The 17,840-nt window shown below is 40.5% G+C and overlaps 1 protein-coding gene across 1 annotated transcript; it reads left to right on the forward strand.

The window, feature by feature from the left end:
- The first annotated feature begins 297 nt into the window (after window positions 1-297).
- LOC103475721 (plastin-3-like) lies at window positions 298-17,735 on the forward strand. Its single transcript, XM_008427549.3, has 16 exons — window positions 298-435; window positions 6,953-7,057; window positions 7,460-7,611; window positions 10,246-10,375; window positions 11,203-11,335; window positions 11,910-11,991; window positions 12,069-12,234; window positions 12,333-12,475; window positions 13,259-13,354; window positions 13,443-13,641; window positions 14,897-14,975; window positions 15,068-15,185; window positions 15,272-15,402; window positions 16,509-16,632; window positions 16,716-16,840; window positions 17,554-17,735. The coding sequence occupies exons 2-16, from the start codon at window positions 6,997-6,999 to the stop codon at window positions 17,684-17,686; spliced, it is 1,872 nt and encodes a 623-aa protein (XP_008425771.1). The 5' UTR covers window positions 298-435; window positions 6,953-6,996; the 3' UTR covers window positions 17,687-17,735.
- Window positions 17,736-17,840: the final 105 nt, after the last annotated feature.

Raw genomic sequence — 17,840 nt, forward strand, 5'->3', positions numbered from 1 at the left:
GTCCAGTTAAAAAGAGCAAACAAGCAACAGGTAGTAACCAATCCAAAAGTTAAAAATGTGTAAAATATGACCAGACTCGATGCTTCAAATAATTTTTGGTTATTTTTACACCACACTTCCACAACAAATGTAATTTGAAGGCACTTTACTTTAAAAAGAAGGGTAAATTATTGCCAGCAATACAGAGATACACACTAATCAAATTAATATTAATATACATTTATCAGAATTAATACACAGTTCAGCGTGAGACTGACTGCAACGTTCAACAGTCATATTCAGTGTTAACAATTTTGGTCTTATTGGCCTTCCATAAAGAAGGTGAGGTCACCATTAGGGCGGGGTCAAAATTCCTGCTGTCTACTTTTGTCTCTACGTGGAGGAGGCAGGGCTGCAAAGCTGGACGCTGTCTGGAATTTCTGTAGCACCGACATCGTGAGTACTAATTTTATGGCAAATTGTTTTTGACCAGTAACTTCTCACTGCTTTATTTAGTCTTTTTTGAGGGCGTGGGGGTTACTTTTTATGTCATGGTCTTACAGTAGACAGCCGCCATCCTCTGTATCACAGGGATGGATTTCCAAGAATAAATGGGGATAGTTTCCTGCCTGTAAAACTTGCATGTCCGTCGCTAGCTGACTAGCTTTAGCTCCACTGCTTGTTCATCATTACCACCCTCCTCATCCTTGCGCACATTTAGCACTAAAATCATTGAGCGTAAACACCCTTTACTTTATTTCCGAGTGGTAACTTTTCAGAGGATGTAACTTGCGCACACATCAAAATTAACAACTGGAGATTGTGAACATGGCATGGGGTTTTGTTTGTGCAAGTTGGCGTTTTAACATTTGTACAAAAGAATATTCTTGGTAGCGTTTGAAATATGCTCGTATAGTAGTAAAAAAAAAATGTCTGGGGAGAAAAGGAGGCGACTCAACCACAGACTGACTGGAGGAAGCTAGGTGGAGCCTGCACCATTCAGTTTCTGTCGTGTTTTTCTTTAAGCTTCCCACCATTCAGGTTGATATGTCATGTAATACACTTTTTTTTCTTCTTCTAAAGTTTGTGCTCTGTCTTCTCGCGATAACAAAGGTTTTTTTTTCTTTTTAATTGGTTGAGTTCACTCCCTTCTGAGTGGTCCCTTTTATATGCAAGATAAGGCACAATAGTTGGAATTAAAAAAAAAATAAAAAAAAACATTTAGTATTAGATTGACCATTTGAACAGCGTGGGAACGTATTTTTTATTATTTTTTTTCCCCTCTTTTGAATTGAAAACATGTCTGTGTAAACTTGTTTACTGTCCTGAGTGATTCACCAGATTTTCCCTTAAGTCATTTTGGGGCCTGCAGCTCACTTGCATCTGGGATCCCACTTGTGGATGAGTGGCTGGAACAAGGTCGAACAACAAGTCTGTTTGAGCCCCTCCACAAAACCCACATAACGCATCACCCGAGAAATATTATGACTTTACAAGGAGTGTGTTGTGAAAACAATTCCCCAGCAGTGCACTCGATACACTCCTAAGTAGCTGTTTGCTTTTGATGGCGTCGGCAGTGCAGACGATGCATTTATTTTTGTTGTTTTAATAAAAACTGGACGTCGTTTCGGCTGTGCGTTTGTCTCCAACCTTCACCACAGGCTGAAATGCGATGTAAAGTTTCCATGTTCGTACAGCGTCTGTGTTTCTAAAGGCAGACATGTGTGATGTTATCGCTTTGAGGACAAACCAGACTGTCAGGAAGGGGTGGTGAAAAGGTTTCTTTTTTTCCCGCAGCAGTGCTGCTCACACCCGTGTGTGTGTGTGTGTGTGTGTGTGTGCGTGTGTGTGTGTGTGTGTGTGTTGTGCTTGAACAGGTTGCTCTGCTTTCTGCACGGTCAGGTGTTCTCACCTTGTTGTTCAACACAAGAGCAGCGATCAGCTTACATGTTGGTTTATAATAATATGCTGCTTTTTACAGTGAAAACATTTTTAAATGATTCTAATATTCTGCATACGCATCGCTATAAATATTTCTAAAAAAAAAAAAAAAGTGCAAAATCTACTTGCTTTTATTTAAACATAACTGCTTTTCCTGCTGCTGAAATAATACAGCATTAAAGTTGTAAAATTGTTTGTTTTTTTAACCAATTATTTTTAAACAGACTTCCTTTAAAAAAATGTGGTCTGATTAGCATGTAGCTTGACAACTGTGGTTTTAAAACACTGCTACCTTAATTAAAAAAATAATGGGTGTGGCTCTTTTTTAGCTTTTGCTTAATGACTGTGTGTTTCTTGTAAGCAAAGGAAATGTTTTGTATCTTTTGTATTTTGGTCAACTGGCTGATCGTGTCCATAAACAGGTGTGGGAGGGGCAGCTCCGTTTCATACAGGGAGTGAAAACTCCCTTCACTTTATTCAGGCAAATATTTCTATTTGCCGATGACCTCCGTTTAGGGCAGTAAGTAACGCCTAAAGATGACATTTTGACTCCTGATCAAACCAACATTGCATCCATGTAACCTCCCGGTTGTTGATGTTCATGGGCGGTTCTAAATGGGGGGCCAGCAGGGGCCAGTGCCCCAGTAGAACTAGTGCCTGTAATAAAGAGATCATAATAAATCAGTTTCTTATGGTGCTGTGTGCTGGCACAGAAACTGTAGCTAATTGGCTCTTTGGACTAATTTCATTTTTTACCGTTTCAGTTTTGATTCTCTGGTAAAGTAAAACTGTAAGTGTTAAATGTTTAGACACCAGCAACTAAAACTGCAAATCAACCACATCAATGCAGCAGTAACACATTAAGACATGTGTTCATATTGATTGTTTTTTTTTTGTTTGTTTTTTTGTCTCTCCTTGCTCAAAGCCTCTTCCAGAAACTGCTTGCATGGCTTCACAGAAACCTGCACTGTCTGGCTGCGGTGTGTTTAAAGGATCATATTTTACAATGCTTTTGTTGAGTAATGGCAAACATGTGCAGGTGTGGCTGCTTACCTGCGGCCAACCCGACTGATTCAGCGACACCTACAGTAGCCTGCTTAATGACATTCTCAAGTTTCTGTGCTTGTTTGTGTGGATTCTCATTTTGGCACCTTGGGCAGAACATCGTTTTTGACATGTTTCATTATTTAATCATTCGTTTAGTGGTTTGCCTGGGTTGAAGAGAGCAGGCGGTGGTTAAGTTGCAGAAAGCGTGTGAAGGGAGAGTTTTATTTGAATATTTCCATGATGGTTTATCATTCATCTTTGCTTTATGATATTAGCCTTAAACCCCTACTGGTGTTACTCCTGCAGCTGCACTTGGTATCAGTCGTGTAAACTTCCCCCACGCAGTGGGCGTTGTCATCCTCACCTGTCGCACCGTGAGTCTGTGCTTAACTTGTCCTCAGCTCACAGCCTTTAAAAGGAAACAAGAGTCTGGTGCGGCAGAGCGTTTGGTGACTCAGTTTGCCTCACATCTGCAGCCGATTGCGACTTGGTTTAAAAAAAAAAAAAGGCGTCCGTGTCCTCACAGACGCTGTAGGGTGTGTGCATATGAGCGTGACCACACTTGGGAAGGGTGCCCGCTCTATTTGTGTGCCTCACATTTCCCACGTAAATGCGAACGAGGCGCAGGCCGGGGCGGGGTGTGTCAGCCCTTCCCATTGAACTCCGCCATCTGGGTGCAGCCCTTCGCTTTTTAATTGGCTCCAGCGAGTGAATCAAAGGCGACTGTAAAGCACGTCGGTGTGCTTCTTTTTTTTTTTGTCTCAACAATTAAATGCTGCTGTTTGGAGTGAAATATAGCAGCATAACAGATAGTTCAGGGTAAACTGAGCTGAAGAAGAAAGCTGTCTACCAGCTGCTTTAACACACATAACCTGGGATGTTGAAAACAATTGGATTTAAGTTTATTTTGTTTTTTTGTATCTCTATCCATACTTTTTGTTCAGATTCTGTCTTGTGCTTTGGTGAGGGCTTTAAAAAAAGTTATAGCAGGATCACTCCAAACTATCTAATTCTACTTTTGCAGCCATATAAAGATTTGTTTTTCAGTTATGATTTTAAGTTGATCAAAAATAATTATTGCCAAGAGTTGCCCAGTTCAAATGCGCTGTATTATAGACTCTACTCAGACCAGTGAGTGTTTTATCAAGGAGATCCAAAGATGAAAACATTTGCACTTGAAATACAAGTCGGTTAAGTCACAATATCCACCTCTTCCAGATTTTGATCAAATTTTCCTCATATTTCTCTTTGTGTGAGCCATTTTTATTCATCATTTATTAAATACTAACCTACTGGGACAGTGTTTCCCAATTCCTCTAGGCTCCCTGCGCTTCACGTTTCAGACATTTTCCTACTTCAGCTCACCTGAATTTATTTGATAGCTGATTAACAGGTTTTTGCTGAAATGCAGTCATTTGAAGCAGGAGAACATCTAAAATATGCAGATCAGTAATGCTTGAGGAATGGGGTTGGGGAAACGGCGCATTAGAAATATGACTGAATGCTCTTACTATGCAGTCTGTTGGTACAACATGATGTAATTCGTGTACTGAAGTAGCCTATCTGAGGTAAAGTCATCATGACTTTTCTCAGAGGAGCTTGCTGTGTTTTTGCGTTGCTTTTGACTGCATGCAAAGACGCATGCGCTCCCAAAAAGACTTTTATTTTTCAAAAATCTATTAGGATAAATACCAATGGTTTCTACAAATTCTGTAAAAGTATATCATGTTAGTTTAGCAAGTATGGAAAAACAAGTATGTGGAAAAAATTTTAATGAAAAGGTAATTTTGTTTATCTGCTGACCTTATTTTTAGCTAACTAGGTGGAAACTCTAGTTTTAATCCAACACAATCGGTTTGGTTTTTGAGTTATAATCTTAAGACGTCACTTTACTGCTCTTTTTCGTTAACTGGATTCAATATGGCTACCTTAAATGCATCATTACATCTATCCTCCCGTCTGTACCAACGTCTGGGGGACACAGAAGGTATTTCTGGTTGCACACTGTGATTTTCCTGTCTGTATTCTCTTAAAGATTTGAACTGATTCTTGTTTGTCCTGACGGAAATAGCTCTTTACGCTGCAGAGTCTGAGGCCGGTTTCAGCATTGTTTTATTTGTGGGTGGGTGAAACGCTACAAAGTGACGTCATAAAAAGTCTTGAAAGAAAACTGTCTAATTTGGAGTTTAACCTCCATCAGCCACCTATTGGCATCCTGTCGGGCCTCTCCATTCAGGCAGCTGATGAAGCATTTAGTTGGTGAGAAGATTTCACCGTCCAGCTGTCAGAAAGGGACCAACTGTCTTTCGGAGCCTGACACTCGGGACGCCTTTCCTAGCGTGGCACAGGATTTATTACCGCGGTTTGTCCCCGGCGGTTACAGACCCCCTATTCTTCTGCGCGGCTGGCGATCCGGCTCACATTTGTCCGCCGCCATCTGTGCCCTTGCTTCATGTACTTAACCCCTGTCCCGTTTCCACCCTCGTCTCTGCTGAGGGCAGCAGCAGGACGAGGGACGACGAGTGAGGTAATGTTTTGTCAGCCTCCTCTTGTAGCCGGGTTTGTCCTCAGCAGACACTTTTTTTTTTTCTCACATCCTTTAGGGAAAAAAAGTTAAATATAGCAACGCTGGCATCGCCGTTTTTCCTAATAGTTTGAGTTTGACTTGCTCTGATTTACAGTTGCTTTGCAGAAAGCGCAGAGAAACCAGCATTGTTGGTATTTTGGATAATTAAAGATCTGATGTTGTTTTTGAATCAGTCTGCACTTTGGGCTTAATTCATCGCTTTGTTTTGTCTGTAGGAAAAGCTTTGTAGGAACTGAGTCACATCTCACAGGCCACATGGTTGTTGAATCATCTTTTTTTTTAACCACTATTATTAGTTTCATTCAGGCGAGGATGCAGGGCTTTGTTCATTGTCAACTTGCTCCTGATTTGCCAAAACAATGTGCTTCATTCTTTAAAAAAAAAAAAAGACCTCCAAACTTGATTGGTCAGGATTAACTTGCAGAATTTCCTAATAAGGTTTTAAAAATGTTGTGCTCTCGGCAGAACTATGGTGACGGATTGCTGGCTAATTTGCTGAAATAGCAAAAATATATTCAGTTTGATTATCGTGGAGCAGTTTTAATCTTAAAACAAAAAAACGGTTCCATTCCCGTTGAGCTGGAAAATGAACTTCGCCTTGTTCACACCGACATTTGTTTTTTAGGAGAAATGCCGCCATTCTGGTTTGGCCGCAGAGATGCAGTCATACTCCCTCACACTCACACCTCTCAGTGAAGTGAAGCCCGATCTGCCCTGGCCTCGAGCATTCCTGCGCCGGGAAAAAGGCCTGACCCAAAAAAAAAAAAATCCCCCTTTTTTTCACTCTCTGGGATTTTTAGATGGCTACTTTGCCTCAGAGGAGGTTGTGAACACAGAGGTTTTTGTTCTGCTAAATAACCAGTTTTTGGGGCCTGCGTCCTCACGTGTCAAAGCGTGTAACTTTTCAGGGTTAAAAGGATTTTAGGGTTGTTGTTTTTTATTATTTCCTGTTGTGACAAAACCCAAAACAGTTCTGATGGCTTTTAATTACAGCTGCTGGGTACACATGCTGACTTTTTTTTAAATTTATTGTAAAAGAAGGAAGCTTACTTATAAGGGGGGGGAAAAACTGATTTATCAAAAAAAATATCTGAATACTTGGCTCTCCTGGTCGTCATCAGTGCTAGCTTGTGCAGCACAATAGAGCAAACAGGAAATTACTCTGATTGGTTTAAACAAACATGGTTGGGAAAAGGAGGGGAGCTGAAAGGAGTAGCTGATGTAATTAACAGAGCTGGAGGAGGCGGGAGTGTTGAGCTGGAGATGAGGGGAGTAACTCTTAGGTTTTGCAGAATTATGACTCGTCTAGGTGAACACGCTAAAGGCTCTGCAAAGCATAACATAATCTAACTTCCTGTTTTAAAGACCCTGGTGATGATGACTCTGTTCTCTCCGCAGTCGCACCTTCCTCCGACTGACCACGGCTGGTCACTCTCAAAAAAATGTCCGTAAAAATAACGCAAGATGAGGCGGAGGAGATGAGGGCGATGTTCGACAGCATTGGTAAGTCATTCAGTGTGGCTACAACTTCTACATATTGATGAATGTAGTTTTATTTATTTTTGCAGCCCCTGGCGCTGCTTTAGTTTGTTTGCCATGACTGTCTTTGTTTTTTCTTAAGAAAGCTGCATTCACCGTTTTTGTAAGCAGGGGAAAAATTTGGTAGCGTTCCTTCAGCCGGCTGACTAGCAGTGCACAGCAACACTTAGTGGAGGTGGAGCGGTTTCTCCATACCTCAGATAGCTGGAGAAAACTCCAGTCAGTCCTGAACTTTTTCTGTCATTTTATAAACCTGTTAGGAGTTTCAGGATGTGTCGTCATTGGTTATCATCCCAGGTCTGGCGTTTTGAAATGTGCTCCAGCAGTAGAGTCATCTGGATCCTCTGCCTCTGTTTTTTCCTCCAGATCTGGACAAAAATGGATATATTTCTGATAATGAGCTTGGCGAGCTTCTTACACAGAGCGGCCACCCCCAACCAGGATACATGATCCGGGAAATCCTGCAGAAACTCGACCGCAACAAGGACAACAAAATCAGTTTTGACGAGTTTTTGTCGGTAAGCTAAGTAAAGCTCGTAGTGAATATTTTAATGCTAAATATTTTAGGTTCTGAACTATAAATCAGTCTTCATCTCCTCTGCCTTAAAGCCACAGTATGAAGCTTCTCTAAAAAAAAATGTTTTTATGCATTTGTTGAAACTTCCACTGCGTTGTGACACGAGATGATATGATACGAGATTCATTATATGTGGAAAAAATACACAACCTCCAGATGAGGTCGTGTATTTTACATTTTCTCTCATTTGAATTTCAAACAGCATAAATACTTTATGGGATTCCTGTGTAATGGAAGTGAATCATACGACTTTGACAAAACATTACTGAAGATGTTTTTACCCTTCGCAGTGCAAGCTAAATGCATGTTAAGGATGAAAACGTGCACATTTTGCAGATGTCAGTGGCGCTTTATCATCATTTGGTCGACGTCGTCTTGTTGCGGTGACCTCTGTCACTTGGAGTCCATGGGTAACTTAAGTTGGCTGTGTGCTGCTTGTGGTAAAGCCTGCTGTGGCTTTTTAAACATTTTGAGTAATGCCAAGCTGAATAGCTCATTGTGGTCACACCAACGCCTGTGAGGCTGAGCTCACTGATGCAGCACTGATAGCCTCAGCAGCAGGAAGTATCCAGCATTTCACTCGTTGACACTTGCTATGATACATCCATTACAACCTCTGATGCTTTAAATAGTTTCCTCAGCTTCTGTCGAAAGCCATTTAAGGTTTAGATCTGTTGGAGGAATTAAATCCTAATCACTAAAATGATCCTTGATTCATCCCTAAAGAAGCTGATTTATGCTCTATAAATTTAACTTGGCTTTACGTCAGGGGTTTTGTGCTGTTAAGACAGAAAATGTTCCGATTTTTTTTATATATATATATATATATATATAGTTTAAGCTGTAGTCTTGACAGCAAGAATAATGCTCCTAAAATAGTCAGTTGTCCAAGTCACCTCATATTTAGAGCAGTTAGTGAAACTGTAATGCTAAGCTGTGCAAAATATTGATGGCTTTACTCATATTTTGAAAGATAATTATCTTTATTAGCACAGGATGTTTCATAATTAGCACAGATAATTAATTCTCCTGGTATATTATAATCAATATATTGACTATTACGTCTGTGAGCAAAATACCCAGTGTTTCTCATGCAAATCAATGCATTATATATTATTTTTACTCTTAATAGCAGGGATTTACTGACATCAACTCATACAATTTAAAATTTTTATGAACCACTGAGGCTTTATAACAAAATGTGCAATACAAGTTTCTGTCTTGACGCAAGCTTAAATGATGTTTTTCCTTTACTTTTTGCTGTAAATGTGTCTCTGAAACGGTCGCATCCTAAATTTAGCAATGTCAACCTTAAGTTTTAATAATTTCACTGGTGTGATGCAGTAAAACAGCTTCTTGGTGGAGCTTTCTTTTTAAAAATCTATGCTAAATAAGCCTGTGTTGGCCCAAAGCATTGAGAGCCCACTACTGTTTGTTTGAGTTACTGCATTCAGAAATGATGCACACGTGATGCAGCCGTACCTGAGAGCATATTCCACATTCAACACGCACCTGTCACTGACGTGTGCAAAATGCATCACTTCAGGCTTTAAATAACTGCTGGATTACTGCACTAAAACTGTATTGTATGTCAGTCATGCTACTGAAATGATTAACGTGCGAGAGGCTGGTCAGAGTCAAACTGGAGGATGCAAAACCCTGACGAGGGTCCAGATCAGTTATGTGTGTATATTTTATGCACCCCGATGTGTTTTTCTGACAAGTCGACCTGTTTTAAAAGTGGATAAAAATAGTTTTTATAGAGGTGGTCATACCTGCTACTGAATTTTCAAGATCATCACTTAATTTTGTTTTATCTCTTAAATCCATTGAATACAGCAAAAGTGGATTTTTGTCCTTTATGTGCAGCTTTGACATTTTTGTCACATTTTTATTGAATGGATAGTGGCAGTGGAATCTGTTTTTTATTTGGAGATTAGATTTACAACTTGCGCTTTTACAACTTCATAAAGCAACATGTTCCCAATGTGGCCTGACATGAAACAAGAAACGAGGTTTGTGTTTTTAGCATTATCTCTTGTGTCAGGTAGTAAAAGCATTTATCTCACAAATTAAAAGCTTGAACACACTTCTGTGCAAATACTGAACAAGCAGATGTGTAGAGACTCGGTTGGTATGTTCAGCTCTGCAACAAACTATCTATGAACATAACCGATTCTGTGAACGGAGCAAAGTACAAAATAGATTTATTTCTCTTGGTATTTATATAAAGCGATACTGTGTAAACCCAATTTGCTGTGAACATTTGTACAGTGTATTTGGTCAGTGTGAGATTGATGGCAACCTTTATTGTACTGTGAATAAAACAAGTTAGTCATGTTTTGAGTATTTTTCCACTTCTGAGGTAAAATCCCTCATGAAGTTGGTCTGTTTGCAGCAGATATGATTAGTCTTTGCTTGGAACTACCAGTTTTATATGCTTTAGTCTGTTTTTGTTCAAGTTGTCTAAAACACTAATCTTTGTTTGTTAAACAGATAATCAGTCCTCTTCCAGTGCAGATCTACATTGAATGGACTCGCTTATCTTTCTGATTGTTCTTTCTTATTGTGTCAGATCGTCAAGGAGCTGAAGGGCAGTCAAGTTGCAAAAACATTCCTCAAGGCCATCAACAAAAAAGAGGGCATCCTGGCGATTGGCGGGACATCGGAGCTGTCGAGCGAAGGCACACAACACTCGTACTCCGGTATGTGACTCTACTGTTTGTTGTGAGCTGTTGACTTTGAACCCTGTGCGCTTCAGTTCCAGAGAAAGAAACCTAAGGCTGAAGCAAACCTCTGCAATGGACATTGTTGGTGATAAAGTGCAATTGAATTTAATTCATTTAGTGTTTTTACAGTACATATGGAGAGCTAATGTTATACCACAGCACTTTATAAGACAAGTTCAAAAGATTAGTTCATGTATTAATATTTAAAGTCACACATAACAGCTTAATCAATGTGATACCAACTTCAGTTAATCACATAATGGCAATTGATAAAAAAAAAAAAAAGTAAGAAAGTCCAGCTGATTGTAAGCAATTGCTGTCTTTTTGTATCAACCATTCATTCAGAGCAAACATGTAGCAACGGTGGAAAGGTAATCTAATAATTTGTTTATACGGGAAGTCGTTCCTGACAGTGTGTATCCCATTACATCAGTGGCACGCATGCTGTGGTCAAATATTTACCTGTGAATGTATTATTTTTAGAATGCAAAAAGTGGAAAGAAATGTGTCTTCTTGCACAGCTGGTGGGACTTGGCACCCAAACGCGTAAAGCACAGAGAGCATTATTGATGTTACTAATAGTTTACTGATGGTTTTAATCGGTGGAACTTTCCAGCTCAGTCACAAAGCCACTGAGCTTGGAGTACTTTCCACGGGAACAAAATGGATTAGAATTGGTCACACCTTCAATTGAAATAGGAAAATGGAGCAAAAACTGATTTAATAGAAACAGATGATGCATGAATGAAGGTGTTTTTATTTTTTTATTTTAACAAATTTGGTGCCCACATTCATTCTTACAGAGGAGGAACGATACGCTTTTGTGAACTGGATCAACACAGCTCTGGAAAAGGATCCCGACTGTCAACATGTCCTGCCCATGGATCCCAACACAGACGCTCTGTTCAAGACTGTGGGAGACGGCATTGTGCTCTGGTGAGTCCCCGTCTCACAGCAGCACAAGGTCACCTGCTCTCCTCTGCAGCCTAACTTTATGGTTGCATTCTGGGTAGATGATGATGTATGAAAAGATCATCTTGTAACTATAGTAATGCTGAATGATTTTTTTGTGTGTGTTTGTTTAAAGAAATTCAGTTAAATTGTTATAAAGGGATAAATATCTATACTTGTTTTTCCAACATTAGAGTGGCTTAAACACAAAAATATTTAAGCCAAATTGGAAACGGGGATATAAATGTGTTTTGATAATTGGGCTGCAATGTGCAGAACTCCAAAAATGCCCAAATTAGAAACTTCTCACCTGTAGTGGTAGTGCAATAAAATTGATAAACCTGAATCTTAGTCAATCTGAATCTGCTGCAAGCAGAAACGGCAACATATGATCATTATGATTACATGTTATCTCCTATTTTCATGAAAATATTAGAAAAGAAAGGGTTTGTTGAGCCCTAAAAATCTTCTCTTTCTTTGTACACCTTATTTGGAATTCAAATGGATATTCCAGCAAACTTATCCGTTTGTTTGTTTGGTTTTTTTTATTTTCAAACAGCAAAATGATCAACCTGTCAGTGCCAGACACCATCGACGAGAGAACAATCAATAAGAAGAAGCTGACCCCGTTTACAACACAGGTAAGTTCGACCGGTTACCGGAGGCACCCTGTCAAAGTTTCCTGCAGGCGCTGAAACATCCGACTCGTGCTCTCCAGGAAAACCTGAACCTGGCTCTGAACTCTGCGTCTGCCATCGGCTGCCACGTGGTGAACATCGGCGCTTTGGACCTGAAAGAAGGGAAGCCCCATCTGGTGCTGGGCCTCCTGTGGCAGATCATCAAGATTGGCCTCTTTGCCGACATCGAGCTCAGCAGAAATGAAGGTATCGGGAGAGGTTACAATTACATAACGCCTGCTTAAGCCCCCTCACCAGGGCTCGGTTGTCGAGTAGATTAACGGATGATTATCGCCCGTCCCCAGCGCTTGCTGCCTTGCTGAGGGACGGGGAAACCCTGGAGGACCTGATGAAGCTGTCGCCGGAGGAGCTGCTGTTGCGCTGGGCCAACTTTCACCTGGAGAACGCTGGCTATCCAAAGATCAACAACTTCAGTTCAGACATCAAGGTAACAGTGGTCTAATTTTATATTTAAACGTCAAATTAAGAAAAAAGGAATCAGAATTTAAAGGAGAGGATGTGGCATTTTTAAACCCGTCATCAAACTGCACATGACCAGTAACTAAGTCCACCAACACAGCAGACACCAGCAAAGGTAGCTCATATTTATGTTTACCCAACCTCACCCACATACCCACCTCAGCTGCTCCTTTAATAGGAATGAAGGTGTAATCTGATCTGGTGATTGAAAGTTCAGCGTAGTCATTAAATTTAAAATAACATCAGTTTCTTTGCCAACGTGTTTTAAAGTAACAAGTTTAATTACTGATATGTTTAAGTAACAAATAATTAGTTGAAATTGGCCTTAAAATGGCTGTTTTAACAATTATATGCTTTGATCTGGCTGCATGTTCAGGGTTGTTGTCCCGAGCCTCGAGAATACGCTCGTCTAAGCTGCAACTTATTTATGGGATTCAGAATAAAGGGCGCTAAATACAAATGTTTTACACACTTTTCAGATTCTTATTTGTAAAAGATTTTAAAATCTGTGGATGTCTTTCCTTGATCACATAAGATCCCACCGAAACTTGTGGTTGTAACATAACAAAATGTTCAAAGGGTATGAATACTTTAGGAAAGTTTTTTTTTTTTTGTTTGTTTGTTTGTTTGTTTTTTTTTGTATTTTGTCATGGAGTCCCATTTATTTTACTTTACAGTTGCTTTATTAATAATTATTTTTTCTGTATAAAGACCCAGATAACTTATTTATTAATTATATTTTTGTTCCTAGGACTCAAAGGCCTATTTCCACCTTCTGAATCAAATCTCCCCTAAAGGCACAGAGGAGAATCAGCCACGCATCGACATCAACATGGCAGGCTTCAACGTAAGCACATTGACCTCCCACAGCCGAGTCTCTCCACGCGCTGCCAACTGTGCTGCAGTTCTCACCCGAACACGTGTGTCTCTTTCAGGAGAAAGACGACTTGAAGAGGGCAGAAGCTATGCTGCAGCAGGCCGACCGGCTCGGCTGTCGACAGTTTGTCACCCCGACTGACGTCGTCAGCGGGAACCCCAAACTCAACCTTGCCTTCGTGGCCAATCTGTTCAACAAATACCCAGCGCTGAAAAAACCGGAGAACGAGGACATCGACTGGGACCTTCTGGGGGATGGTATGGAAAATAAAGCCTCGGAATTAAATTGCAACAACAAAAGTCTGTGTGTAATGCGGAGACTCTCTCTGGCGGTCATCGCTTTCATTCTATTTCATCCCTACTTACTGCCAGAGGCGTTGTTGAAAGAAGCCCCCGGGCTTTAGTGATGCCGAAGCACTGAATCACTAACGCCAATTTCTGTAGTTGTACCACTGATGGTATGCAGAGAGGGCAAACATGAGATGTGCCAAAGCGGCCAGCACACCCTCAGGTGTTTGTAAGCTTTACAGAGGAAGTCATCTGCATGATGTCATGCATAGAGCCGTCACCGAACTCGCTGAGACGAAGGGAGTGAGCCAGCTTCACTCTGCGAGTAGACTGCACCTCCTCCTCCACTTCTGAAGCGACAGGCAGCCAAAGACGACACATCCTCCTCCTCCTCTGCAGCCAAATCAGGCATGGGTGGAGAAGAAAACCCAGTCGCTGCCATCGACGTGTCCAACTGGCATGCCTGGAAAAAAAAGATTTCATTTTCGGCAGTTCTACAGACAACTACTCAACTCTTGTGAAAAGGCCCTGATCAGACGACGCTCGCCTCTTCTTAGAAGGAGCCACAGTGACCATGTTCTCCACCGGGTGATGATGCCCAAGGCAGGCAAGACTCAAAGTTGGCTAAAATTGGGAAAGGGGCAGAAAAAAACCCCCGCTGCCATCACATTCAGCAAAACGGCAAACTTGGAGAGGCTAACGCCATTGGCTAAGCTCCGATTGTAACCAGTATGTATATCACAACACAGTCAGAAGCTGTGAGTTGGGAGAGACGGTGGAAACGCTGTTATCACCAACAAACATCAGAACATCAACCCATCGTAGCCCCTATGAATGCGATGCACCACTACTCAGACCAACAGGCGATTGGGCGTCCGGTGAAATGATCCAAAAGGCTCATGCAATGAAAAACAAACTGCATTGCACAGCGTTGGATGACATCAGACCATGTAGCCTCTGATCAACTGATGTGCCACAGGTGTTGGTATTACTCGAACGGAAACATTCGGTCCTTTCAGCATCGCTCTCTGGCAGTCAGTGGAGATGAAATAAAACTGTTTTTAGGTTTCTGCCACAGAAGAGTCAGATACATTTTGGAATAATAAAAAGTAACGTCTGCTCTCTGGTTTTGTTAGTCATATGCCACACACAATGGAAACTGTTATAAAACACGATCAGCAGTCACAATTAAGTCCTCTAAATCCCCAAATCCTGTCTGGATTAGGTGAGACGAGAGAAGAGAGAACATTCAGAAACTGGATGAACTCCCTCGGCGTGAGCCCCACTGTGAACCATCTGTATGTGTAAGTATCGCCCACAGCAACGAAACACAAACGCCCTTTGAGGACTCTGACATGGACGGGTTCGATGTTGACTGATCTACTGTCTGTTGCAGAGATTTGCAGGATGCCATGGTCATCCTTCAGCTCTACGAGAGAATCAAAGTGGAGGTAGATTGGAACAACAAGGTCAACAAGCCGCCTTATCCCAAACTGGGAACAAATATGAAAAAGGTAGTTTGTCAGAGTCCTTTCGGTTTTGTTTCCATGCTTTTGCCGTCTTGTGTTGACGCTTGTATTGTCTCCCCGCCTGCCCTCAGTTGGAGAATTGTAACTACGCAGTGGAGCTGGGCAAAACAACCAAGTTTTCTCTTGTTGGCATCGGCGGGCAGGACTTGAACGATGGCAATCCTACCCTGACTCTGGCACTGGTGTGGCAGCTCATGAGGAGGTAATAATGCATCACAATGTCACAATTTAGACCTGAATGAATTTTAAGCACACCTATTTTATTTTATTTTTTTAAACTTCGAACATAATCACTTGTGAAGAAATTCAACATTTGACAAATCATCCGTAGCATCAGTCGTTTCTGTATTCAAAATAATCAGGTTGTTTATGTAGCGTAATGCAGGAAATGGTCAGTTTGTTGGGGAAATAATCACATCATGAGAGCATGACTGTACACCCGTGCTTTTTTTTTTTAATGAAATGTCAGGACAGTATCTTTCAAATGTATTAACACCCCCAGCACACTTCAAATAACTCTACACATTTTAAATGCATAGATGAAGAGAAAAAAAACTGTGCTGCTTTAAATTGTGTAGTAAGATTAGTGATACCAATTTATAGTTTTCAGTAGACATGTGATCAATGTCAATAGATAATGTCTGATAGAATATTCACTGAAATCTGATTCAAAACAGCAAAGAATTCTGGGAAATGTAGGCAGAGGAAAGACTTTTACCACTCAACCTCTGGCGTTTAGCTAAGCAAGGTTGGTGACCTCAATTAGCTCACCCATTCTTTGGTCACCTAGCAACGACTAGCTCACCCATTCTTTGGTCACCTAGCAACGACTAACTTGCCCATTCTTTGGTTACCTAGCAACAACCTGTTGAGTAACCAGCAGCAGCAGTTTAAGGGATCACCATTGTCTCATAACTGCTGGAAATAATAATAAATAAAAATTTAAAAAAACAAGGCATAGAGTGAAAACAGTTTGGCAGTTTTCAGATATTTAAGACAAAAACTGATCAATATTTAATGATGTTAAAAATTTTCACTATTGTCTGACATGAAACGCTTGTATTGTGATAAGTTTTTCAACCATATAGCTCAGCCCCAACTTTCACTGTTTTTCAGTGGACGAGCTTGTAGAAAGAGGCTGCTCAAATTGACTGTAAAAAATCAAAAAGGTGTCCACATTAATGTGGATTTTTTTTTTTATTATTAATTAAAGCAAACCCTGTCCTTGTTTGTTTGTTTTTTGGATATTTCATTCTTTGCACTTTCATTTTCTAGTCATGGTCATAACAAACATGCTGCTTCTTTTAGATACACATTGAATGTACTGGAGGAACTGGGTGATGGAGAAAAAGTAAATGATGACATCATTGTAAGATGGGTGAACAAAACATTGGCAGAGGCTGGAAAATCTACCAAGATTTCAAGTTTTAAGGTAAATCCTCCTGTGGTCCCTTTTTTTTTTTCTGTGGGTTTTGGTTGATGTGTTGCAATCTCTGTTTCTATGTTTATGTTCAGGACAAGGAGATAAGCAGCAGTCTGGCAGTGCTGGAGCTGATTGATGCCATTCAACCTGGGAGCATCAACTTTGACCTGGTTAAAACCGGCAAACTCTCTGAAGACGACAAACTGGACAATGCCAAGTAAGAATTCAGCAAGAAATGTGAAACTGAGTTAAGATAGGGGTTCATTAACTGACCCTGGATTTACAAAAGTTTTTGTTTTACATTTTCTGTCCTCCTGTTATGATGGCTTCATTTCTTTTAATGAAATGTTAAAAGGATTGGGTTTTCTCCAGCTGTATGGAGCTTTGAGTAAAGTTGCATCAGCCCCTCCCCAACTTGTTGCTGTTGTTGATCAATGAAGATTTTTTCTCCATAAAGAATGCATCTATTAAAAAAAGTGTTAACAGGGATATTTACTTGAAAATTAAAACTATAATTGGCAAATGTTGTGTAACACTAATTCTGCAAAAGAGAGTCGTTTTTTTTTCTGTAAAAAAAATAATCTTATGAAAACTATACTCTGTGCTTCCTCTGGTCATCTTAGCTTTGAATATAGCCGATTTCAAAGTGTGCAACATGATCTGAAACATCAATACTGACAAAAACCAATAAATGTTTGAGCAGCCAAACTTTTTGACAGCTTGAATTTAATCATACCTTAAAACGTCTTCCATTTAACTGGATCATGGTAAATATTTTGTGGTAATGCCATCAATTATTGCTACTTTTTAATTGTGAAACTAGTATTTTTTTTCCTCAAGGTCGTCATACCAATGAATGTTTCATACCAGACCAGTTATGTTGCTAACAAGTGAACAGCTTACCTCAGTAAACACCCATTTCCTCTGCAGATATGCCATTTCTATGGCGAGGAAGATCGGCGCTCGCGTCTACGCCCTGCCAGAGGACCTGGTGGAGGTCAAGCCAAAAATGGTGATGACGGTCTTTGCCTGCTTGATGGGACGAGGGATGAAGCGCGCCTAAGCGAGCTGCTCGGATCACAGGGACACTTAACACTTCAACCCCCCCCCCCCCCCCCCCCAAAAAAAAAAACAATTAGCATTTTGAAAGAGCTTCCTCGACCGAAGAAATGAAGTTTTGTTTTGGTTTTATTTTGCCTTAAAATGAGTCAGAATCA

Source organism: Poecilia reticulata, chromosome 14 (assembly GCF_904066995.2).
Source record: "Poecilia reticulata chromosome 14, P_reticulata-male-v2, whole genome shotgun sequence".
NCBI lineage: Eukaryota > Metazoa > Chordata > Actinopteri > Cyprinodontiformes > Poeciliidae > Poecilia > Poecilia reticulata.

What these genes read in the sequence shown, in the direction of transcription:
- LOC103475721 (XM_008427549.3), top strand. Translation starts at nt 6,997, where the DNA reads ATGTCCGTAAAAATAACGCAAGATGAGGCGGAGGAGATGAGGGCGATG. An exon ending in CACACAACACTCGTACTCCG is followed by an intron (nt 10,376 to 11,202) that starts GTATGTGACTCT and finishes TCATTCTTACAG; the next exon opens with AGGAGGAACGATACGCTTTT. An exon ending in ACTGTGAACCATCTGTATGT is followed by an intron (nt 14,976 to 15,067) that starts GTAAGTATCGCC and finishes TGTCTGTTGCAG; the next exon opens with AGATTTGCAGGATGCCATGG.